The 24,502-nt window shown below is 37.2% G+C and overlaps 2 protein-coding genes across 2 annotated transcripts in view; both read left to right on the top strand.

Moving 5' to 3' along the window:
• Window positions 1–19,863, top strand: part of LOC132265364 (voltage-dependent calcium channel type A subunit alpha-1) — a 36,389-nt gene extending 16,526 nt beyond the window's left edge. Inside the window, exons 12-34 of the mRNA XM_059765986.1 lie at window positions 157–670; window positions 757–1,098; window positions 1,172–1,474; window positions 1,551–1,811; window positions 1,898–2,041; window positions 2,114–2,315; window positions 2,430–2,594; window positions 2,668–2,778; window positions 3,543–3,626; window positions 3,687–3,869; window positions 5,609–5,700; window positions 6,859–7,012; window positions 7,078–7,205; window positions 7,341–7,543; window positions 7,607–7,815; window positions 10,680–10,903; window positions 11,017–11,026; window positions 12,386–12,501; window positions 12,566–12,723; window positions 13,635–13,844; window positions 14,486–14,628; window positions 14,724–14,920; window positions 14,982–19,863. Coding sequence (XP_059621969.1) covers window positions 157–670; window positions 757–1,098; window positions 1,172–1,474; window positions 1,551–1,811; window positions 1,898–2,041; window positions 2,114–2,315; window positions 2,430–2,594; window positions 2,668–2,778; window positions 3,543–3,626; window positions 3,687–3,869; window positions 5,609–5,700; window positions 6,859–7,012; window positions 7,078–7,205; window positions 7,341–7,543; window positions 7,607–7,815; window positions 10,680–10,903; window positions 11,017–11,026; window positions 12,386–12,501; window positions 12,566–12,723; window positions 13,635–13,844; window positions 14,486–14,628; window positions 14,724–14,920; window positions 14,982–15,132 — 4,304 coding nt within the window. The 3' untranslated portion in view covers window positions 15,133–19,863. The remainder of the gene's footprint in view (window positions 1–156; window positions 671–756; window positions 1,099–1,171; window positions 1,475–1,550; window positions 1,812–1,897; window positions 2,042–2,113; window positions 2,316–2,429; window positions 2,595–2,667; window positions 2,779–3,542; window positions 3,627–3,686; window positions 3,870–5,608; window positions 5,701–6,858; window positions 7,013–7,077; window positions 7,206–7,340; window positions 7,544–7,606; window positions 7,816–10,679; window positions 10,904–11,016; window positions 11,027–12,385; window positions 12,502–12,565; window positions 12,724–13,634; window positions 13,845–14,485; window positions 14,629–14,723; window positions 14,921–14,981) is intronic.
• A 343-nt stretch (window positions 19,864–20,206) lies between these two features.
• LOC132264568 (PDZ domain-containing protein 8) lies at window positions 20,207–24,227 on the top strand. The gene is made up of 6 exons (XM_059764815.1): window positions 20,207–20,622; window positions 20,683–21,284; window positions 21,543–22,532; window positions 22,594–22,861; window positions 22,919–23,119; window positions 23,174–24,227. Exons 1-6 carry the CDS (start codon window positions 20,464–20,466, stop codon window positions 23,864–23,866), a joined length of 2,913 nt encoding a protein of 970 aa, XP_059620798.1. The 5' UTR covers window positions 20,207–20,463; the 3' UTR covers window positions 23,867–24,227.
• Window positions 24,228–24,502: the final 275 nt, after the last annotated feature.

Below are 24,502 nucleotides of genomic sequence, written 5' to 3'. Positions count from 1 at the left end.
CGAATGAGTCCTCAAAGTACTGCCGAGCGGTAAGAAATACCAATGGATACATTCGATTGTGCACGGGAACAGTGAATGACATTCGTCAAAATGATCCTCTTCGCACTCAGCAACCTCAATAAGGACCGCGCAACCTACATGGAACATTCTTTGTAGATTACGCTGAGTTTGCCTTCCTGGCACTCTTCATGATGGAGATGTGGATCAAGGTGTACGCCCTTGGTCCTCGGATCTACTTTGAATCATCGTTTAATCGCTTCGACTGTGTCGTGATCAGCGGTTCGATATTTGAGGTGATCTGGTCCGAGGTCAAGGGCGGCTCGTTTGGGCTGTCAGTCCTGCGAGCCCTGCGTCTGCTGCGCATCTTCAAAGTGACCAAATACTGGTCCTCGCTGCGCAACCTTGTGATATCGCTCCTGAACTCAATGAGATCCATCATCTCGCTGCTGTTCCTGCTCTTCTTGTTCATCCTCATATTCGCATTGCTCGGCATGCAACTCTTTGGTGGCCAATTCAACTTTCCAGATGGCACACCAGCGACAAACTTCAACACATTCCCCATTGCACTCCTCACAGTCTTTCAAATACTAACCGGCGAAGACTGGAATGAGGTCATGTATCAAGGTATTGAGTCGCAGGGTGGACACAAAAAGGGAATGATTTATTCACTGTAAGGATCACTCACACTTCTCCCGGCGCAAGCTTATCTTGGCCGCTTGCGGATGAATGGATGCCGCTAATGCTCTTTTCTTGCAGATATTTTATCGTTCTGGTGCTATTTGGTAATTACACTCTGCTGAATGTGTTCTTGGCTATCGCCGTCGACAATTTGGCCAATGCCCAAGAATTAACGGCGGCCGAAGAGGAGCAAGTGGAGGAAGACAAGGAGAAGCAATTGCAGGAGTTGGAAAAGGAAATGGAGGCACTTCAGGTGTCCGATGGTTCACCGCCGCGAATGGACATGGGACCATCGTCACCCACGCGCAATAAGAGCAAGAAGAAGGAGGAGGAGAAGAAAGAGGAGGAGGAAGAAATACCGGATGGACCTAAACCAATGCTACCATATTCTTCGATGTTTATTCTTTCGCCAACAAATCCGTGAGTGTCTGCTAATTAATTTACTTAATGTACACTTTGTGTGAGCTTCTCTCTTTGCACTCCCTTTTTGCAGTATTCGACGGGCGGCACATTGGGTGGTAAACTTGCATTACTTTGATTTCTTCATCATGGTCGTTATCTCATTGTCATCAATCGCTCTGGCGGCGGAAGATCCGGTGGAGGAGAAGTCAACGCGAAATGAAGTTCTAAATTACTTCGATTACGCCTTCACTGGCGTTTTCACGATAGAGATGTTACTGAAAATCGTAGATTTAGGTATAATACTGCATCCGGGCAGCTACTTAAGAGAATTCTGGAATATTATGGACGCTGTCGTTGTCATATGCGCTGCAGTCAGCTTTGGTTTTGATATGATGTGAGTTTCATTTGGTGTCTGTGAACACCTCTGCGGTTTCGCATGACAAATGCCTTTTGCTCTTTCCCTCTTGCAGTGGAAGCAGTGCTGGTCAAAATTTATCAACGATCAAATCATTGAGAGTACTTCGAGTACTCCGTCCATTGAAAACAATCAAACGTGTTCCGAAGCTGAAAGCTGTTTTCGATTGCGTCGTTAACTCACTCAAGAACGTTATAAATATTCTAATTGTGTACATATTGTTTCAATTCATTTTCGCTGTAATTGCTGTACAATTGTTCAATGGAAAGTTCTTCTTTTGTACGGATGAAAGTAAACACACTGCCGAAGAGTGTCAGTAAGTATTTTATCACTGAACTCACCCATTTGTCCTTGCACAGCCAATTAATGTCTCTCCCCTTTCTTCCACTCCAACCTTTCTAGGGGGTCATACTTTGTGTTCGACGGCGACGAGCAATTGCCACGGGCAGAGCCTCGGATATGGTCAACACAGAGCTTTCACTATGATAACGTGGCGACAGCAATGCTAACGCTCTTTGCTGTCCAAACTGGTGAAGGATGGCCCCAGTGAGTATCGCTTTACATTGGGGACAATATGAAAAATCTTATTTCCCGCTCTCAATCCGTGTCGTCTTGCAGGGTGCTTCAGAATTCCATGGCCGCCACCTACGAGGATAAGGGTCCAATACAAAATTTCCGCATTGAAATGTCCATTTTTTATATCGTGTACTTCGTAGTTTTTCCATTCTTCTTCGTTAACATTTTCGTGGCCTTGATTATCATCACATTCCAGGAGCAAGGCGAAGCTGAGCTGCAGGACGGCGAAATAGATAAGAATCAGGTGAGGAAGCGCATCATTAAGTGTTCATATTTATTGCACAACATCAACTGGATGAATTTCATGCACTTTATCAAACTGAATACACAATGAGATTTTTCTTGCATTTCTTTCCAGAAATCGTGCATCGATTTTACGATAGGAGCTCGTCCACTCGAGCGATATATGCCAAATAAAAGGAATAGCTTCAAATACAAAGTTTGGCGGATTGTTGTATCAACACCGTTTGAGTATTTCATCATGATGCTCATCGTCTTCAACACACTCTTGCTCATGATGAAGGTATGCAAAACCAATCGAAAAATCCGCGATGAATTGAATGTAATTGAGAAACTTCTTTTCTCCGCCTTTGCAGTATCATCAGCAAAGCAAGATGTACGAAAAGTCGCTGAAGTATCTCAACATGGGCTTCACGGGAATGTTCAGTGTTGAGACAGTCCTCAAAATCATTGGATTTGGAGTGAAGGTGAGCATAAATCAAGCCAGGATAAATACGAAGGGAAAAGATAATATTATTGGACATCCTGCTTACTTATTCACTTTATCCCTGGGAACTTTTCCACTCTCTCTCTTCTGTTTTCTCGGATTCCTCATCCCTGGAGAAATCCTGAATTTGCCATCTCTTGAATATTGAAATCAAAAGTTTCACATGTAACTTCTTTAGAAAATCTTTGCAAGACATTTTGTGCATTTTTTCTCCTAGTTCTCTCAATAATAATTCCATTCACACTCTGTCAACCTTTCTTGCATATTGCGTGCTCTCCTTTCTTCTAATTTGAAATTTCGTGATTTGTTCAATTGCTCATGTCATGTGAAATGTTTTTCACTTGTAAAGTGAAATGCACTTCCGTGTTGTTGGCGATGCAACAAAGAAGAAAAGAAATAACTCTGACGCGCGCTGCAGATAATGTAACTCAAATATAGGAATTGTCTCTTCATAAAGGATAATTTTAGAGCTAGAAAAGGAGTATTGAGAAAGAGAAGTGAAAAGGCAAAAAGTGGAAAAAATAATGAAAGCGGAAATCAAATTTCTTAACACGCGATAAAATTGATTTTCTTGCCCCTTATTTACATAAGTCAATTAATTAATTTGATTCGAGTTGGAGAAATTGAATTTAGCAATTTGATAGTTTCATGATGCAAACATCATTTACTCAACAGCAAATCCTTATTATATTTCTCAATATCAAAAGAGAACTTCTTTCTAATGCAGATTATACATTTTTGCAGAATTTTTTCAAGGATCCATGGAATATTTTCGATCTTATAACTGTGATTGGGAGTATAATTGACGCCCTCGTAATGGAGTTAGGAGTGAGTTTCAGTGCAGTCCTCTGGCTTTTCACACAATAATTGGCAAATTTCTCTTTACAGACAAGTTCATTTAACGTTGGATTTTTACGACTTTTCCGTGCTGCACGATTGATAAAACTTTTGAGACAAGGGTACACGATACGAATACTTCTGTGGACATTCGTACAATCCTTTAAAGCTTTGCCGTACGTTTGCTTGCTCATCGCGATGCTATTCTTTATTTATGCCATTATTGGGATGCAGGTAATAATTTGTGATTATTTTCATTGGGGTGTTGTGGTTCTATTTTCAATTGGTTCAAGTTTAATTGGTCACATTCAAGGAGAGCGAAATCCAAAAAAGAAAATATCTCGAATTTTGTACAATTAGTATGGGTATTTCCAAATGGAGGTTCAAGTACAGAAATATCATCATTTACTACCCATAACAATTCTATGGCAATTTGATATTTATTAACTTTTATTCCATATATAGAGAAAATTTTTTATATATATAGAAATAGTTAAATTTCAACGGAATTTTTCTGCGAGATAAATAATCGCAGTTTTGTTAAATGATAAATTATTCATACAATATATACATAGATCAGCATGAGTGTTAACCAACATTTTCTCAAGCATTTTCTTCTCCTTCTCGTTGCATTTAGATAAACATTGAATAATCATATTTTATTTGTCGTTCTCACTGAAATATTATCAAGGTATTTGGCAATATGAAGTTTGATCCGGATACAGCACTGAATCGCCATAATAATTTTCAAACGTTCTTCGGAGCTCTTCTGCTGCTTTTTCGGTAAACCCATTCGTCGATGGTTGTTTGAGAATTGTATTAAAATATCTCGTACTTGAGCAAGAGCGCAACTTGAGAATCCATTACTATGTATTTGACTTGCTATGTCGGTTAGTTTAATGTATATACCTTGAACGAGGCATCATCTCGATTCGATCTATGATTTGAGTTGTTTTTTCTTTGAGTTTGTCCAAGAAATAGCTAAAGAGAATTAGCAATTCATGTTGTGTTTTATCTTGGAGATTGATTTTGACATATAGAGATTTGGTACCGTAGTGTAAAATGTAGTTGAATCAATTAGGAAGTATTTCGTTAGATGTAAAATTCTCGTAACCCTTATTTTTTTGGAGTGAATAGAGAAGAAACTAGATGAATTGGAAATGTTTTGCCCAAATTCCGTGATGCAGTTCAATATCCTGCATAAAAAAAGAAAACACCACAATTAGGAAACAATGAAAATAGGCAGAAAATCGCAACTTTTGATGATAAAATTTATCAAATTGATTGTTGAATTACGTTTCTTTTCACTGAGTGATGCGAGAAATAAGGATGAGGAATAACAAATTGCATGCTGTATATAAAATATGAAAATGTTATGTACCATTCTTCTGCTGATGAAATTTCCTAACGAGTGTTTGAAACATACATATCATCGCAAGTGATTTAAATATAGCGCAGAGAGTCATATTTTAAACCTATCACTCACACACAAAGCATTCCGTGTGGAAATATAGAAACAATTTAGAAAACTTCCCTCCAAATCCATATTGTAAAATTTGGAATGAATATGCTGTACTTAATTCTAAAGGAATTAATTAATTTATATTGTTATTTTGCCACTTTTACAAACATGGTTGTATCATTTTGGCAAAGTGTCAGTAAAGAATATAATGAAGCGTGGTTCGGAAAGGTGCAAGGGTGAATTCATCTACAGTGCCAATATTGAATTAAATTACATGATTCAATTGAGAGCAGCAGGTTGAGTGTAGAAGAAAGGGTAATGAGAAACCTCCATGAATATTAAACGAAGCAACAGCAGACGATTGTGACCGAAGTAATTTTCATACAAAGTCATTAATTGATAACAGTGCCAACACTGATATTATTTTGAAAAAAGAAATGAAATAATAACGGCCACTTTGTCTTTGTCACAGCTGATTTAAATATTCCTAATTTCTTTGTAATACAATTAGGTGTTTGGAAATATTGCACTAGACCCGGAAACTGCCATAACAAGACACAACAACTTCCGTTCATTCGTGCAAGGATTAATGTTGCTATTCAGGTAGGTAAAATGTGTCTGACGGTGGGAAAGATACTTTCTTCTGGGTGATAACATTCCACCCTGTGTCACCTTTTGTGAAGATACATTTTTGAGAGTTTTCTTCTTCTCTTTTTATACTCTTCTCTCTTGTTAAATTTTTCATTCACTTTTTACAAATATTCATATATATATATAATCGATTTTGTCAGACACTTTTCTCCTTATGATTTCAACCTTTATATGCCTATAATAGTGTTCTTTAGAAGAGAGTCTCTTAAGCAATATCATATGAGAAAGAAGTTAAGAGTGAAGTTGTTACAACTGCATTCTAGGACAGATTGAGAGTGATTTTATTCCTTTTTACTTACTTTTAAGCATACGAGAATATCACTAATATTTTGTCTTTACTAGAGGAACGATCATAATCCTAATTTTCATCGTGCGTCTAGTATTGTTCTGAATAATAAAAAAAAAGCACTTTATCAGAAACCAAAAGTTTATATCCAAAAAGAAAAATATCATCAGGATTGAGAGGTTTATTTCCTAAAATGATGTCCCATTGAAATTCCTTTTTTTAGCAGGTAGTCCATAGAAAATTGCAACAATTAGATGGAAATTCCTAATTGAATGGTACATGATCGTGTGTAAAAAGACTTAAACTTTTCTTGATTCAGCAAGGATATGTATATTTAGAGTACTAACCTTTCTCTCATACTGAGAAGGACTTGTGGTATATTTGTATTTTTGAAGAACTTTAGAAATGTCTTTGTTTCCTTTTGAGTTGACTCATAACTACTAGAATTGACAGAGTAGTTAAGGTTGATTTACAACATATTTAGTCCATTTGTCTTGTCCTTCACATCATGTTTGACTTAGTGCAAGATGTATGAGATGATCAGAGGTCAAATGTGACTTTGAAAGAACCTTCTGGACAAATTGGCGCACACTTGATGAGAAAAAAAATTGTTTTTGAGGAAAATATGAAGATTCAGAGAAGCATTTGAACCAGAACGGTATTTATTGTGTTAGATTTACATGTGATAGTGTCCCTAAATACTAGGAAATAATTCATATAGAGAGAATATTTAGATATCACGTATTTTGAATATAGCAAATTGCGGTTCTAGTGGAAGGTTTTACTTTAACATTTCCCTTTTTCTCCCACTTTTTTCCCAACAGATGTGCCACAGGCGAGGCGTGGCCGAACATAATGTTAGCCTGTCTTAAGGGAAGACCATGTGATGAGCGAGCTGGTAAAGAACCCCACGAAACATGTGGGTCATCTCTGGCTTATGCATACTTCGTGTCCTTCATCTTTTTCTGTTCGTTCTTGGTGAGTATAATTCTTCTTTCCATCTTAGAATCCTCAACAAATCTAACGAGTATTCTTCTGTGCAGATGTTGAATTTGTTCGTTGCCGTCATCATGGACAATTTCGACTACCTGACAAGAGACTCAAGTATTCTCGGTGCTCACCATCTGGATGAATTTGTGCGCATTTGGGCGGAATATGATCCGAACGCAACGTAATATTCATTTATAATACCACAAATCTTTACAGCTTTTAGCAAAAATTCCTTTTCAAGCTCGCAGATTTGACTTACATCTAATCGTCTCAAGATCAACTTTACTAACGCTTTCTCTTCTTTCTGTTTGTCCAGAGGAAAAATTCATTACACGGAGATGTACGATATGCTGAAAAACATGGATCCTCCTTTGGGATTTGGCAACAAATGTCCCAATCGCCTCGCCTACAAAAAATTAATACGAATGAACATGCCACTCGACGCGGATGGTAAAGTGAACTTCACCACGACCCTATTTGCACTCATACGAGAGAATTTGAACATCAAAATGAGATCTGGTGCGTAGCGAAGTGTGGTTTTTCCGCTGGATAGTTCACAATAATGACTGTGTTTGCTTGCAGCCGAGGAAATGGATCAAGCAGATGAGGAACTTCGAGAGACGATACGACACATTTGGCCACTGCAAGCGAAGAAAATCCTAGATTTGCTGATACCACAGAATGACACGCTGAATCAGGGGAAATTGACTGTGGGTAAAATATACGCAGGTCTTCTTATTCTGGAATCGTGGAGAAATACACGATTCGGTCAAATTGATTCAGGACTTCCGGTATGTCGAAAATTTACCAATTCTGCATGCATTCCACTCATTCATTCACACCGTTCGATCTCTCAAGAGAGACGGTCAAGATGCATCATTTCAGAGAGAAAATCATCATCTCTATATTCTTATGTTATTCGTCTCAAGAATTTCACTGAACATTTAGTTTATAATTTAAATCTCTTCCAACTATAAAAGTCTTCATGTATGATTTCACCTATGTATATTATTTAAATTCCTTATTCACTTGTTTATATTCGAATAAGATAAGAGTAATTGGTGTATAACAACTCTTTTTTTTGATGAAGTTGGGGAATATTGTTTAGGATGAATATATTTAGGTTGATTAGATTAATTTGATTATCATTTTTGGCGGTACATTAAGTCGTGAAAAATCAGTGTATATTGGGATTAGTTATAGTTAGTTTCTGTTACTGTGTATCTTCTGTGTTAATCGGTGGATCCGTCGTGGTTAATTGAAAAATTGCATTGATTATACTGTAATTTGAGATGTGTTAGATTTATGTTTCATTTGGTTTATTCATTATATTCCTGAATATTAACTAATTAGACTCCCCGAATTGCCATTTTGCAAGAGATGGATTTATTTCAATATAATGACGATTCATTCCGAGTCCATTGATTATCTCCCGATTGTTTTCCCAAGAAAAAAAGTAACCAAACACAAGAAGACACAAATAACAACAGTTTGTACAAAACGCCGTTGTTTTTCAGGCCAAAGATGCAAGCAAAAGTAGCCCCACGGCGAAACAGCCGGTATATTATGAATTTTCCAATCTTCTTGTACATTTAATATCGTATTTTATTGATACATGTTACAGTATTTTTCTTTACTCTCTCATTTGACAAAATGATTACATGAAAATGAATTTAATTTTTGAAAACATTCATTTATTGATTTCAAAAAAGAAAAAAATCATACTAGATCTCTAGTAAGCCGATTATATCGTACTTTTTATGACAAATATTTCTTGTGTTGTAAACATTTTTGATGAAAATACTTAAAATTGTTGACAGAATAATTAATTTTTCAATCAATTTAATTTTTTTTTGTAGCCAGAATGAGAAGCATTGTTGAATTTTTTCGCATATAATAATCTTTGGCTTTGTCAAGCCTGATTTTACCTGTTTGACATTCAGTTGAATTGACTCAATTCATACTAACTTACTCAATGATGAATGATAATTTCCGGGAAATTCTATAATTGGCATCAGAATTTTCAAGAAAAACATAAAATTTCATAAAGATTGGAAGCCAAAAAGTAAAAAATAAATCAGATATTCCGGAGATTTGTAATCACAACAGGCTATTTTACAATAATTTTTATTAGAGAAAGAAAAATATTTTCAAGTGAAATTTCTTTGCGTTTGTGATAAGTAGATGATAAAGTTCTGCTGATGAATTTTAAATTAAGCATTCTGTTGGAAAGAAGTTGGAAATGGCAAATGCATTTTTCTCGCACACATTCATTTTCCTCCGTTTTCTCAAACATACAAAAGAGAAGAAGAAGTTTTACATTTTCTGCTACAAGAGACAAGATCATAAATTCACATGAACGGCATGACACAAAACATTCCTCATCTCTTTGATTTTTTTCTTTGAATTTCATTTCACTTTGGATTTATACCAATATTTCTTTTTTTTTACCTTTGATTCGTGTTTCAACCAGTTGTAATGTATTTATGGCATTATAATAGGTACATGGAGGGCTTTTTGAGAAGACAGAATATCTCACTAAATTGGCCAACAATCCGCCTAACAATTACTCTAATCCATGTACCTACATTCAAGCGATTTATCGTTAATGTCGAGAGTTTACAGTCATTCTCTTTTCGTTTGGAGCTTGATATTCCATGAAGTCGTTTTGGTTTATTCTTCGACACCTTTAGTGAATGAACATTTTCTTAATCACACTTTTTTATCTTCTATCAATCGACCATTTTGTCATGCTATTATAAAAATTACTATATATTTTTTGATTTATGTATCTATACTTAAATTTATTCGCTATAGTATTAAATGGTCCCAGAGTTAGTGATCGTAGTTAAAGAGTCAATCCAAAAAATGTGTTTAACTATTTAGAAATGAAAAGATATCGTGAAACAGAGAGTTTTCAATGAAATCAAAATATAAGATCTAGAATAAACCCAAATAGATAAGACAAAATTTCTAGAATTTGTCCTATATTTAATCTGTTAGATTCTAGAATACAATATTCTCAGTAGTTGTAGAGTAAGAGTTTGGATTCGATGATGAAATATCGTAGATTCGAGGTTTTGAACGCATTCTTGTATATAAGGTTGATATTTTGAGACTGACAGTATTTCGATGCATTTTTGAAAATCATGTTTTTGAATTGATCATTGCATTCTTTGCATGTTATTTTTACATTCTACTTAAAATCTCCATGCCAAATATCATTAATGAGAAGTATTTGTGTTGAATTTGTGAGATTTTAAATGTCCAAAACAAGAAATACTCAACAGTTTAATGATTTTCGGCATGGAAAACAATCTTTTTATACCATTTTGCATGCATTTTGATACTGAACAATTTTACAAATCAATAGTTTTTGGGAGACAGTAACAAACTTTTTTGATTAAAAATGCTTTATTTTTTCTTATATCTCGCTTCTGCAAAATCAAATCGCAAAACCCAAAAAAAAAAATCTGTAAAATCGTGTAAATTTGGAACAATTTGAACCGTATCTTTTGGTGCACAATTGCAACGCAATTAAATATGTTGAAAAAAAAATACAAAAAAATTGACACTACGAATCGACAAAAACCCTATAATGCCTCTTCACACACAAAAAATCGATCAAATTGATACACGTCGGGGCGTCGAGCAGAAACAGTCGTTTTTCAATTGCCTGCTGGACATGGCGGCCCTGGAGAAGAGCGGAGGCTCCCGGACGGGGTCCGTGAGCGTCGATGCGTCCCACGATGGGGTCACGTCACAAACGCACCTGTTGCACCCTCACGCCCAGTCGAACGGGGACGCCGGCGAACACGTGGGCAATAGTAGCCTGGCCGCCCTGGCTCGCAGGAGCACAATGAGGAAGCGATCGTTCAGGTGAGTACGCAGCACGCCTCGCCACCAAAGCACCCACTTTGTTGCGTGTGCGCATTTGAGCCGACACCCACAGATCGCTTGACATTCTTGCTTTCTCTCCGTCTCTTTTGCAGATCCAAAAAGGTGATGTTGCATTCGGTAAAGTACACACTACTAAAAGAAATGATATATATAGAACACTCAACACACGGATCACGACAGAACACCAAACAGAACTAACAGAAAAAGATGATCAAGAGTGACAATAATTGTGATATATAGCAAACATTTTATTCGTAGTTCTACACTTCAAATGTCTAGAGGAATTACTGTGAAGTTTTCGACTTATTTCTTTACAATTTTCATTTTTACACCGCAAGGTAACAAAGATATTTTTGTTGATCTTCTCTATTGAAGATCGCGTCGAAAGGACAATCTTAGAAGAGTTTCGAGTTTCAGTTCTTTTTTTTTTACTAATAGTGCAACAGTTGTTTTATTCTGTAAATTTCTCTTTTTTTCTTTAAATTCACAGAAAAAACTAACTTTTTCTAGGTCGTAGATTAAAAAAGTTATTCAATGTAAGAGTTGAATTCTAAAAAAGGAATATTTTATTCAGAATAATAACCAAATCATTGAAGATTTTTTATTCTTTAGAGTAGAAGGTCAAAGAAGAGATAATTTTAAATGTTAATGAAAAAAAAGAATGTAAGAAATGTTAACTTGGGTGAGTACAGAATGGCGAAGATAAGCAGAAAGTTGCATATGAAGAAATCTACTAGAGATTTTTCGCCTCTTATCTGCAGAGTTTCTAACTTTTCAAAGTGACTTGTAAATTTTTTTCTCTCAATTTATTTCTGCATGAAATTTACACATTTTCTTAATATTCTTTTTTTGTCTTTTCTATTTTTCCAATATCTTTTTTACCTAGAACCATCGGCAATTTATCAAGTGCGTTGGATTTTTCTTAACCAACTAGTGATGATAACAGCACTTTTGATCTGCATGATTTGCATGTCTTTTTTATAGTTCTCTCTAAAATTAATTCCATCTAATCTCTGAAAATTTTAAACTTCAACAAATTTAATGCAGATTCCGACAGCAAAATATGCATAATACTTAGATTATGCAATGTATATAACAACTATACATAAATCTTCTTTTAAATAAGTAGAGTATGTTACTTGGCAATAACTTTCGAGCATATAGAGTCCACCTCAATCACTGAGGCCTTGGCACAAGTTTTGACAATATATATTTTTTATTTATCGCAACATTGCAAATTACTTTACCAACTTGTGTGATGCAACAATTAGTGACTTAGATATAAATATAGGACAATATATGAATAATTGCTAGAAATCGAAATGAACGAAACTTTCCGATCAACTGGATCACTGACCTGAGCTTTACACATATTCAAGTTTCTCTCAGAGCTTTACATGAAGGCCACTCTCTGCGCTTTACTAATTGTCTCCTTTACCTCTTTCGTCGCATCGCGTATAGGTACTCGAACTGCAGGACGTTGCATCGCGGCAACCGTCTTTGGAATCCCTCACGGGTGATGGTCATCTTCATCCTGGACATCCATACAACGGTCACAGAAGATCTCCCAGCTTACGGTGAGTTGAGGATGTGGCGAGAAGAAGGCAAGCGTCATGGTAATTGAATCCTCTCTTCTTTCAGTGGGGGATCACCGTTGATACGGACACCGAGTCCAAGAAGAAGAGGTCATCATCTTCACCATGACATTGGATTCTCGGACACAGTGTCCAATGTCGTGGAGATCGTGAAGGGTGAACGAAGTCGAAGGCACTACGGCCCTGGATCCCGATTTACTCGAGGTACACCAAGTCATTGCATTTTTCCAACTCTCTCTCTCTCTCTCTCTATTTTCTACTATCTGTACATACGGTGGATTTTTATCTATATACTAACAACCAAAAGAAAACAGACAAATGTATAAATGGCTCTGAATCATGTGATCTTTGGACGGATTTTAGTTCTTACTCAATCTTGATTTTCTTTTCTTTCTACTGTCATCACTCACAATGTTTCAATCAAGTAAAAATAATTCACTTATACCATCAAATTCCTCTCACGATGTTTATGTTCTCGTTTGAGTTTTACTGCAAAGAATCTTGATGTGTTCCATCCTGTCTATAATTTCTTCCTCGTTAGCAATTGAGCGTCCTTCTTTTGTGTGTTTTCTTCCCCCCACCAAATCACAACACTTTTGATATTGAACATTCATTCAAACCCTGTGTACCACAAATGTATATGTTTTCTAATTGGCGCCCAATTGATGTGTTTATTGTTTGTGACGAAAATGATATATGAGATTTCTAAATTCTACAACGTGCCCATTTCATGTTTATAGAGTCACTATATGAGTCCAATTCCTAGACATGTTTGTTGTTCCAAAAAAAAAAATCATGTCCCCTCAACTGTATGTTATCCATTATTTAGAAAGTTTTTCTCAACTGTAAATCACACCTCTAAATTCTCTCTGTCTCTAAGCTCTATGAATCTGTCTTCAGAGTATTCTGTGCAGCTATCTGAAAGCCTTGAACAATGTGAAAAAAAGTGCTTAGTAGTTAGTGGGGGAAATGTACGTAGGCTCAGGGGTGGCAGAGCGTAAATGAGCGCGTTAATTGCAATGGGTGCTGTCCGGGCGGGGTGGTCGCGAAATTTGTTGCGCAGACCAAAGTAAATTGTGTACAGAAACAAGACCAATTTCCTGTTGAAAATGTAGGTTCATGGTCAGCGTCGACGAGTCCCGCTCGATCTCCGTCGCCAGCCCGATACGGTCCCCGCGGGGATGCTGCCCATCATCGGAGTCACCGGAACCATCTTCAGTATCCCACGTATGGGACAACAAGTCTATGTCAGAGATCACGTTCGCCGAGTCCCGCTCGACTGAAGGAGATGCGTGATCGATATAGACTTTTGGACGATGAAATGGGTACAATTTTATCAACAATTTATTATTTTACTCTCTCTCTCTCTCTCTTTCTATCTCTTACTCTTTGAAGACGAAACATGTGATACGAAATGAATCCTCTCATGTGAGGACAATTGATACAGACAGCAAAACACTCTACACTCCTCCACTCTTTTAACTTATCTTCCTGTTTCTTAGATATTCATATGCTCTGCTAAAACAGATATCATGGTTTTTGTTTCTGTTCTTTAGTTATGGTATATACAATCAGAATGCTAGACACGGTTAAATGCTCATTCATTAGGAACATTATACATAAATAGTGTGATTTTCTAGCCAGACTCTCTTGCTGATAGAGCAAAAGGGATAGAGATCTTGAGTGGTTCTGAAGAATGTTGACGCTAGTTTAGTTCGGGCTACATTAGACAAGATATCCCATCTGTTGTGAATGCCAAACACATAACACACTCACTATCACCTGAAAACGGCACACTCGTGGACAAGAGCATGGTAACCTCACAGGTCGATGTTGATGATTGTTTTGCACGGCATGATTGAGTTTCTATAGAGAGCAAACCATATAATCCATCATCTTAGGCGTCCTCGCATTGTCCAAGTGCGAAATGCCATTGTAATTGAGTGAATTGCTTGGATTCTTTCAGGAGGAACACACCATGTTCAACTTAGTTATCCAGTTTTGGTGCCTGGACGTCGTCGGTTGCCTCCTACACCGTGTAAACCATCGACTTTGCAACTAAAGCCAACTAATATAAATTTCCCCAAATTAAATGCTAGCCCTACACATGTAAGTGCACAATGTCCTCTACGCCTCTCCATGTACACTGATTGACTGATTCGCGTTTCTCTCTTATGTAGAAGTATTTTCACAATTTTCAACAGACTCACCACTCGACACCTCATAGTGTTCATTCGCTGCCACATTCTAGGGATTTTCTCCGCGATCAGCGTGATTTTTACTACGCAAGTCGCGAACGCGATCGACTGAGAGATCGCCCGCGTGATTACGATTTAAGGTACGAGTATCGAGACAAGGAGCGTGAGCGGTACGAGTTGGAGCTCGAGAGGGAGAGAGAAAGGTGGGTATTGGCGCGAAGGAGCAACCAAAAGCGATGCCTCAATGTGATTTTGCATCCGCAGATTGGAATATCACGCTCCGCTGTCGTTCGAACAAGCCTTAGCGATGGGCAGAACTGGCAGAGTACTTCCATCACCCGTCCTCAATGGCTACAAGCCAAAAGGTGGCCTCCATTCGCGCCACTCCGACTCCGACGAAGAGGACTGGTGCTAGCAAAGGCTGATAAGGCACAGCAACAGTAGGGAACAAATATGGGTCTAGCGGTGCGTATCGTCGCCGTGATTCCGTGTTAAGATCATCATTAACTGTTAAGGACAACAAGACAACACACACACTTTTTGCAAGAAAACCAAAAGAAAGACAGAACTCGGTGAAAAAAAGTTGACACAAAAGACACGCCGTTTAACTAAAAGATATGGTAGGAACATTCATCGTCAGACCATCTCGTGTCCTCTTAATTGGCGTCTTTATCGGTAGTGCATCGAAATTTGTGAGGAACTTCGTATGCAATTGACGCATCTCATCACCTGTTACTTTCCCAGAACTATTGTAAATCCTTCTTTTATCGCATCTCTGTAACATCTCTACTATCTCTCAATAACTTGTTAACTTGAATAGTGGAGCTATAATGGGAGGCGAAAGAACAAACATGATAAATACTTACCAGAATTACTAATGTAAAAATAGGGAATCGTATGTAAATACATATCGATAGGCAATTCATTTGATCTCTGCTAGGTAAAATCATTGGACATAAAGATTTAAAATTAGTTTCACCATTACAAAGTAAACCAGTGAATAGTGGAAAATGAAACATTGTAGATGGAAGTGTGAAGAGTTTAATATCAAGTGTGTAAGCTGCATATTATAAACTAAATATTTGTAAAAATGATAATTTTCCATGCAATTTTCAAAATTCTCGCAACATTTCTAATTCGAGCCGCGCATTCCTCTCATTTAACGATATAACCAGTTGTCCACCTAAATAATATCCACTCAATGGAAAATAGTGAAGGTTTTCGATTGAACCACACGAAACAAATACACAAGATTGGATGCTTTGCGGGCGTTGGTTGGTTCAGGGGGAAATTTCGAGCACTTATTGTCTACGAAGAGACACTCTTGACGGGATAATCTTCCGGAAAATGTCACAGTGAATTAGCGTCTGTTACTTTAAGACGAAAACTATCGACTTAGGAATTTTTCGTGCGCAAAATCGTGAATTACACTTTGCCTCAATTTGACCCCAAATCTTTTATACCCTTTTCTCGACACCTGGCAAAGATCCGTCCCTTAGTTTCCGAGCAAAAAAATAAATATGAGAACAGAAAACACATTTCATCTGCAATTTGAGACAAAAGAGGTAAACTAAAATGCATAAATTGCCATTTCGAAACTGCCAGAAGTTGTTCGAACAGTTAAAATTCGTGGTATTTTTGCCCTTGGAGAAAAAAAGAGTTTATTTCTTCGATTCACAATTTTTTCTCTTTAGTAATGTCTTAAGATATGACAAGATATTTCAATATCGCTTCGGAGTAATATTTTCCATCATTTCACCAAACAGCTGTTATCGTAAATATATCTTATCCCACTGCCACATATTGAATAAATTCTCAAAAGATGATTCTTCATTGCGCAACCATTATATGTTTGGTTATATTCTCAAAGTAAATTCCAATATTCACTGCTTCTAAGTATATTAAATAAACCAACAGAAATAATAGTAATTATTTCTCAAATGCTTACAGTAATGGAAAAACAAAATCGAATAGAGAAATTCTCGAGTATTCCACCAACCAAAAACAAACACATAAACTTGTCTTAATAGTGATTATGTCACGTATTATCAAAAAAAAAACACAAGAAACATAAAAAGAGGAAAGCAAACATTATAAATTTATTATAATTGACGATGGAGGTGGAAAAAAATGATAAAAATGACTTCACATTTAGCGAAAGTGTACATAAAATACAGTTTTCTGTGATATAAAAATATATATTATTAAAATGATGAAAAAGAGTAATTTAAAGTCTATAAACAAATTTTAAAAAAATGAAATGCATTCGCGTTATATATGATAAAGAAAAATTAACTTAAACAGATTCATTAATTGAATACATTTCAGATAAGATTGTGACAGAGGAAGTTTTCATTCAATGTTACTCATTGCAACATTCCATTTTACACTATAGATAAAACAAGAATATTCAAAAGAAAATAACATGCAGATGAATACCTTCAAATACAACTTATCGAGAAGAGAACTTCATAAGAGTAACAAGACGTAATGCAACATTGAGAGAAGCCCTTTGATTAAATATAAAATACCATTAACTAATAGATTCATCATTGCGCGTAAATGTTAAAACTGTACTGTAATATAGTATTTCTAAAGGACAACATAAGAAGATGATGGAAATGATGAGGAGGATACAGAACTTGACAATTACTTATAGAGGAGATCCAATGAGAAAAGATCATTCGCATTTTTACTACGCCGCTTAGAAGAGTTCAGAGAAGGAAGGCAATTTCTTTTTTTTATATAAATAATAAGGATAATTAGGAGTGGGACGAATGAGAATCTATTGACATTATAGATGTACTCGTAAAATGCATATTATTAGATAAATATCGATACATATTGTAAATGTAATATCTCCCTAAATGAAACCATGATAGACATTTATATTGAATTCGTTGGCTGCTTTTATGTTGTTCCCATACAAAGTGACAAAAAAAGAGGATAAAAAAACATTAAATTGGTGTTTTCACAATACTTTTTCCATACCATGTGGGATTTTGTGAAAATTGTTAACGATAGCATATGATGTGAATGGTTAGAGAGAGTTTATCCCTGGATTTTTCACGTTGAACCTTAATAGAAAAAGAAACTTGCAAAGACATACCCATATTTATAATTACCAAACTAAATGTTGACTACTCGTAATTTATGTAAATTCATAATTTTTCGTACTTTGTCTTAAGTATTTTGCAAAAAATGTTAGTGAAGAGATGTAAAATAATTTTATAATCCTATGTGCAAATGAAGGCGATAGTTTATTTGAGGTAAAACACACAAGTAACAATTTTGTAAATCTTCACCTTAAACCCCTTAAACTCAAAAAAAAGGTACCATAAACATTTCTAGCGAAAACACATGGAAAAACAGACAATTTTGGACCAGATCAACTAACAATTATCACAGATGCAAAAGAATCCTGAAAATATGTTTTTCTTAATCACTTATTCAAACTGGCGAATAATTGTTGATACAATTTCAAAGAGTAATATTTGTTTTAAAATAATAAGAAAATAGTGTAGTAGACCAAACACAATGTTTAAGTGAAAAGCCGAACAGATATCGTGTTTCACATAATACTTAGTAATCACTTTAGTTTTCAACATCTTTGAAAATCAATGTAAATACATAATTCAGTGTATGATTAAAGAAATATTTGAAAGAAGTAAATCAAATTTAACAATTTTGAAAATAAATTTTTAAGTCTCATCTCCATGTCTTTGAGCATGAAGAATATTTTTGAAAAGTCACGTTTTGCAGAGGGAAATTCGAAAAAAAAATATCTGGCAACATTTGCAGCCGAATTTTTAACAATCTAATTTCTCATATTTTTAGTTCTGTCAAAATCCTATTAAATATTTAATGTCTTGAAAGATTCAGGATACTTTTATATTCTCATTTTCCTTGTTTATCATATTCTAATCTGACGGATGAAGATGAATTGCAAGAAATCCAGAGTGTCCAACTGATAAAAATAATAAAGAAAATAATTCCTTAATAAATTAATCCATAAATATACTGTAAATTGCAATTTTTATTCATTGACTCATCATGTAAAAACTGGCGCGTCATATTTTCATCGAATATTTCAGAAAATAGTGAGAAAGGATTCCGAAACCATAAGAAAAGAAGAAAAAAACTACTATAACATAGCATTGATGATGAAGAATTTCAAATATTGTATTAGACTTTTTATAAGATGAAAAAATTGAAATGATGAAAATCTTACATAGATAATTAAATATACCAGATAAAAGAGAAAAGAAGAAAAAAAGAAATTTACATACATTATAAGAACCGAGATGCAACACGTAATACAAAGAAATACAGATTCATGCATTACATTAAATACTTTTTAATAATATTTATATTAAACAATTAATCAAATTTACATTATGATATAAAAAAAAAGATGAAAAATGGATAAAAAATCTTATTAATTTTCCCTATTGTCAGATATATATTTACGGTGAAGATACAAATGAAGAGAATCACATTTTTGAAAAATTCAACCTTAACAAACTAAGCATTGTTGATTACCCAGAAAGACATAGTGAAATAATATAAAATAAAGGTGTACACCTTTGATTGAAAGAATATAAACATGAAATGTTGTACGAAAAGAAACTATTTTTGACTTTAGTACTGGATTATAACCATTGAAAAACCATCTATGAAAAAATTATTCATATTTTCCTTTGTTGCTATTAAACATTGACATACAAAGAAATGTATATCAAAGTTTATTACTGGTTGAATTCTTCAAATATTTAACAAGAATGAAATGAAAGCGAAATATAAAGTAAACTATACCACTATATTGGAAAGTGTTAGTTTTCCAATTACAGAAGAAGAATATATAAATATACATACATTGCATATATTATAGCTAAATCTAAAAATCTTATATGTAAAAAAAAAGTGACAGAAACTGAATTATTTATTATTGAAAATGAAAAAAAAGAGAAACGTAATAGAATGCACTGTATACCGGTATTTGTTAAATCGCATTATTGAAAGAAAGATGAAAAAAAACAAGAAAATGAAAAATTCTTAGATAAAGTATGAAAATGAAAATTTATTATCATGTCATCGCTTTCGAAGCCCGTTTTTTAAAGAAAATAAAGTATATGAAAAATATATACTGAATTGTTTGTATTTTACCGGCTCTGGAGAGTCGAACGTATTTCGTGTTTGACTCTTTGGACCCATTCTAATTGTTTGCTGCCCTCATTAAGTGACTAATTTGCGGTGTAAGGTGCATTTGAGCCCTCCTGTTTGGTGTTCAGACACGAGGCGGCAATTAGGAAAGAAACACATGTTTGTTTACCCTTTGACTTCTCGTCAATGGTCGGTAAAGGCACTGTGCATTTTCGAGGAATTGTCTAGCTTGGAGAGCGCATGACTTCTGATATCGATTTTTCCGCGAAATTGTCACAGTCTCTCTCTCGTTCTTCTCTCCAACTCAGTCAGTTTCACCTGTGCACATCTGTCAGACACCGGCCCGGGTGCAGAGAGTGATATATTGCTTCTATCCTAAGCGTCACCGCGTATCTCGCAATTTTGAAAAAGATGTGAAAAGATCTGTGATTAGATAGCGCGAAGCGTAAGGCGGATACAAGGCTGATACTGCAACGAATCAATTTTTCGCACGCTGTTTTGCTGGTGCGAAGGTATACGAGCGGTGGATCCGTTTGAGGAGGGGTATTTCATAGTGGCTGCGCTTTCCCTGGGGATATAGACAATGGACGTCGTCGATATTCTGCTATTCTGCTTCATATCATGCGTTATTGGCGCCGTCCTCATGCTCCTGGGCCAGTACTATGTGTTTGTGCGGTTCATTGAGACGCCCGATGAGACTGAAGAAAAGACATCCGTCACGCAAAAATTTGAGCTTCCAGACGTAAGGCATCGAACTTTCCCACCCACACCGCCAGCACTCACTTTTCCCTCTCTTTTTCAGAGTGTCCTTTCAAGCATTAAATCTTCAGAGTCTGAGAGCAAAAATCCAATAGTGGCCATCAATTTAGTGCTGCAGTTCCTCTTTTACGAATTGCGCCACTCGAACAGAGTCCGAAAGTGGTTCTATCGGAAGTTGTCCCTGGAATTAGATGAACTCCTTACCAAATCCACCACTGGGAGACTCTTTGACAAGCTCACAATTAGGGAATTGGAGCTGGGCGGACAATTTCCGGACATCAAAAGCCTTCGCGTCAACAATGTGGAGCTGCACGACACTGAGGGCTACATCGAGAACCTGGACGTGATGCTGGATCTCTCCTATCGTGGCAACTTTAGACTCTCCATTGATGCCGACATGGTGCTGGGCAAGAAGGGATTTCTCTCTGTTCGTGTGAAGCACGTGTCGGGTCTGGCGCGTCTGCAATTCACCAGAAAACCCTACACTCACTGGTCCCTGAGTTTCGTGGGTGAGCCTCAAGTGGATCTGGGCATTGAATCTCAATTCCAGGGCAGGCAAATGCAGTCAAACGTGACGAGTTTCATCTCCAATCAAATAAGGAAAGCAATTCGCTCAAAGCATACACTCCCCAGCTACAAATTGAGGTAAGAACCATCTCTCAACTTGGGTTACTCCACTGGGAAATACCTTCAGCCGACGATTTTCCTAGTCATGCATATTTAACGTGCATCTAAAGACCCATTCGATTTTCTGCGCACTCCACGCCATGGGAAAATTGACACGTGTTCTTGACTATGAAATTCTTCCAATTCTTCGGGAATTGGGAATTTAGCTTTATTTCGTTCATGAATTTTTCTTTCAATTTCAATGTGAGCTCTAAAGTAGGAACATTTTACTTACAGATACAAGCCATTCTTTCAGAAAGTGGATGACGAACTGGACTTGACTGATTTGATCCCCGAAGGCACACTCAGCGTGAATGTCTGTGAATTGTCTCGTCTCAATGTTTCCTCTCAGATCACGGCTGTTTTCTGCACTATCACTCTAGCATCAATTCCTTGGGTAGAAGCGAGACAGCAGGATGAAAATGCCATAATCTTCTCTCTTGATTTGGAGATTCACAAAGCGAAGAACCAGCAAGTTGGAATCGTTTTCAAACAGACTGAGAATGCAGTCATGATTGAGTCTATCATCCCAAACACTCCAGCGGCGAAAGCCAATCTGAAGAAGAACGACATATTGATAGCTATTGAAGGACGGAAAGTGACTCAACTCACGCACGTGACCAAGATCATGAAGAGCATACACAGACCAATGTTTGTCCTGAGAATTGAAAGGACAACTCGCGGGGTTATTAAAAATGACGCAGTGGCTGAAGACTTTGAGCTGATAGAGAGCATTGACGATGGGAATATCAGCTTCAGCAAAGCAAGTGATTCAGTTCAGATTGGAACGAAGATCACCAGAATGAACTCCCTGGAGCGAAACTCCAGCGACTCCAGTGTCTCAACTACGCCCACAACCACTCCAAGAAAGAGCAGTTCCTCGGGAAAACCTCTTCTGCGTAGCAAATCAAGGAGCGTCAGTGTGGAAAATGAACCCAAATCCCCAAAAAGATTGTCCAATGATGCAATTCCGGAAACCTTTCCTCAGCAAACAACAGTTGATTGTCCTCTCAACTCCTTCATGCGAATGGAGCAGGTGTGCACGTTCAGCTTGAAGGAGAATTTAACGACCATAAATTTGAATGTCTTTGGAAAAAGCAAGGACGAGACAGTTTTCTTAGGGTATCACAATATATCCATCCCGAGTATCCTCAGTGAATGCAGCGAATCAACTCTGGGACATTACATCAAGAGATTCAATCTTTTAGCCCCGGAGGCTCCTAATCTGTGAGTTTCCACAAATTCTTCCCCAAAATAACCCGATTATTGTTATTCCTGTGTCTTGTAGGATAAATCATCCTTTGTCTACTCAATCTGGCTTTGAATCTCGTCTCTGCTATGGTGATGTCCTCATTTCCTTTGCCTGGAGTGATTTCGGAGGATTAACTGCAGCGACGATTCAGTCTCCAGATGCCACGAGAAGAGCAAAGTACAGTGGAAACCGAAGTGGATCTACTGATAAACTCGAGGATGATCGCAATGAGAGTCAGAAACAACACAATTTCATTCGAACACACTTCAATCGAGCCACGCAGTGTGATTTCTGCGGAAAGAAGGTTTGTCCAAGGGTTTTGGCAAGTGTTTCAGAATAGTGAGATGAGTTTCTCTTTCAGATTTGGCTCAAGGATGCGGCTCAATGCAAGGACTGCTCCATGTGTTGCCACAAGAAGTGCATAACCAAGTGTCAAAACTCCACTGTTTGTGGTCCAACGGATGCACAGATGCCAACAGCTTCGCCACAGCAAACAGTTCAGCCCGAGTTCCGAGTTACTCAGCCTTGTGAGGAGGTCACAGAAGGGGAGGATGTCGAAGAGGTGAGATGAAATGAGGTACGATTTTACTGCGACACTAGAATGTTGCTTTTGCAGATCAATAGACTGAAAAACGAGGGACATCGTCAGAGCTTCAGTGATCTCCTGACTCAGGGCCTTAAGCGTGTCAATTCTGCCAACAATCTCGCCATTCCGGCGATTGTGTCCTCTCTGGGACAGGGCAGTCGAAGTCTCCCGCCAAGTCCCCAATACACCCCCAGAAAGCAGAGTCTCGTGCCTCAGACAACAAATCTTCTCGCTCTGGCAGTTCAGCGTCTGGAGATGGCAAGCTTGGCGGATGTTGCCGGCCAACAAATGTCGCTAATGATTGACGGAATTGTGGAGCCCTTCAGTGGCACATCTCTGGATGAGATTATGACGCTGGCCAAGAATAGTAGCCACCAGCTGTACTCTGAGCTCGAGCCCGCGAAGCGCGTGGAGAAAATCAACGAAGTGTTGGCCAAATTGCGCCTGGCGCTCGACTCTGAGACCACCACGCACGCTGACTTGTCTATGGCTTTGGCGGAGCTGAAAACTGCCAAGGCGACCAAGAGCTCAGACGCCAACCTGTCGCCTAAGGCATCTGCGGACGCCCGGAAGGCAGCTGCCCGCGATAAAGACACCGAAGCGGAAATGGCGCGAATTGCCTTCCTCTTGGGACAATCCGAGGAGCGCGTTCAGGCTCTCAGTGTGATCATGCTGCACCTCTGCTCGGCTCTGCAGCACGCCCAGGGAATCGCGGGCCAGTGAATTTATGCATTAAATCTTTCGCTTCGGACTAGAGTGACTGAAATACACTGCGCGCACATCTCAATCCACAATCTAATCTTCAAAATATTTAGGGGAAAGTCATGCACATGTAATATGCGAAAAGCAGACTTGCACAATTTTCTTAGCCAAAAAAAAACTCTTGCAACTTTCGCGTTCCTTGCTCTAGTGGAGTTTTATTTCTCAAAGATAACCCACAAAGAAATATTTCGGAGAAATATGGATATAAAAGTAAGAGAAGAAATAACACAAAACTCCATGTAACTTCGAGTAATACTAATTGTCAATTCAGTCTCTTTTTTGGTGTTAATTGAGAGAAATATCAATTATAAATGAAAAATTTCCACACACACACACATTCTTTTCTTCTCATCCATGGACTCAATCTTTCACTTCCGCAACCTCTTTCTGCTGATCGATCGCCAGGAGAGCTTCTTCCCACTGAGATGACCGGAAAGAGAGCGCGAAGAGACAAAGCACATGTTTTCCCTGAAATTTAAAGACTCTTTTTCTCCCAAAACAAAGTTCAGAATATACACTTTGTTCGATGGAAAAGTCTGAAGAAAAGTCGTCATTCAAAGGCAATAATCGCAAAATTAAGAACACACAACTACACTT

The sequence above is a fragment of the Phlebotomus argentipes genome, unplaced genomic scaffold (assembly GCF_947086385.1).
Source record: "Phlebotomus argentipes unplaced genomic scaffold, Phlebotomus argentipes genome assembly contig_2, whole genome shotgun sequence".
NCBI classification, from domain to species: domain Eukaryota; kingdom Metazoa; phylum Arthropoda; class Insecta; order Diptera; family Psychodidae; genus Phlebotomus; species Phlebotomus argentipes.
The sequence above is the reverse complement of the archived record's forward strand: the minus strand, read 5'-3'. Positions and strand labels throughout refer to the sequence as shown.

What these genes read in the sequence shown, in the direction of transcription:
- LOC132264568 (XM_059764815.1), top strand. Translation starts at nt 20,464, where the DNA reads ATGGACGTCGTCGATATTCTGCTATTCTGCTTCATATCATGCGTTATT. An exon ending in GCCCCGGAGGCTCCTAATCT is followed by an intron (nt 22,533 to 22,593) that starts GTGAGTTTCCAC and finishes TGTGTCTTGTAG; the next exon opens with GATAAATCATCCTTTGTCTA. An exon ending in AAGGGGAGGATGTCGAAGAG is followed by an intron (nt 23,120 to 23,173) that starts GTGAGATGAAAT and finishes TTGCTTTTGCAG; the next exon opens with ATCAATAGACTGAAAAACGA.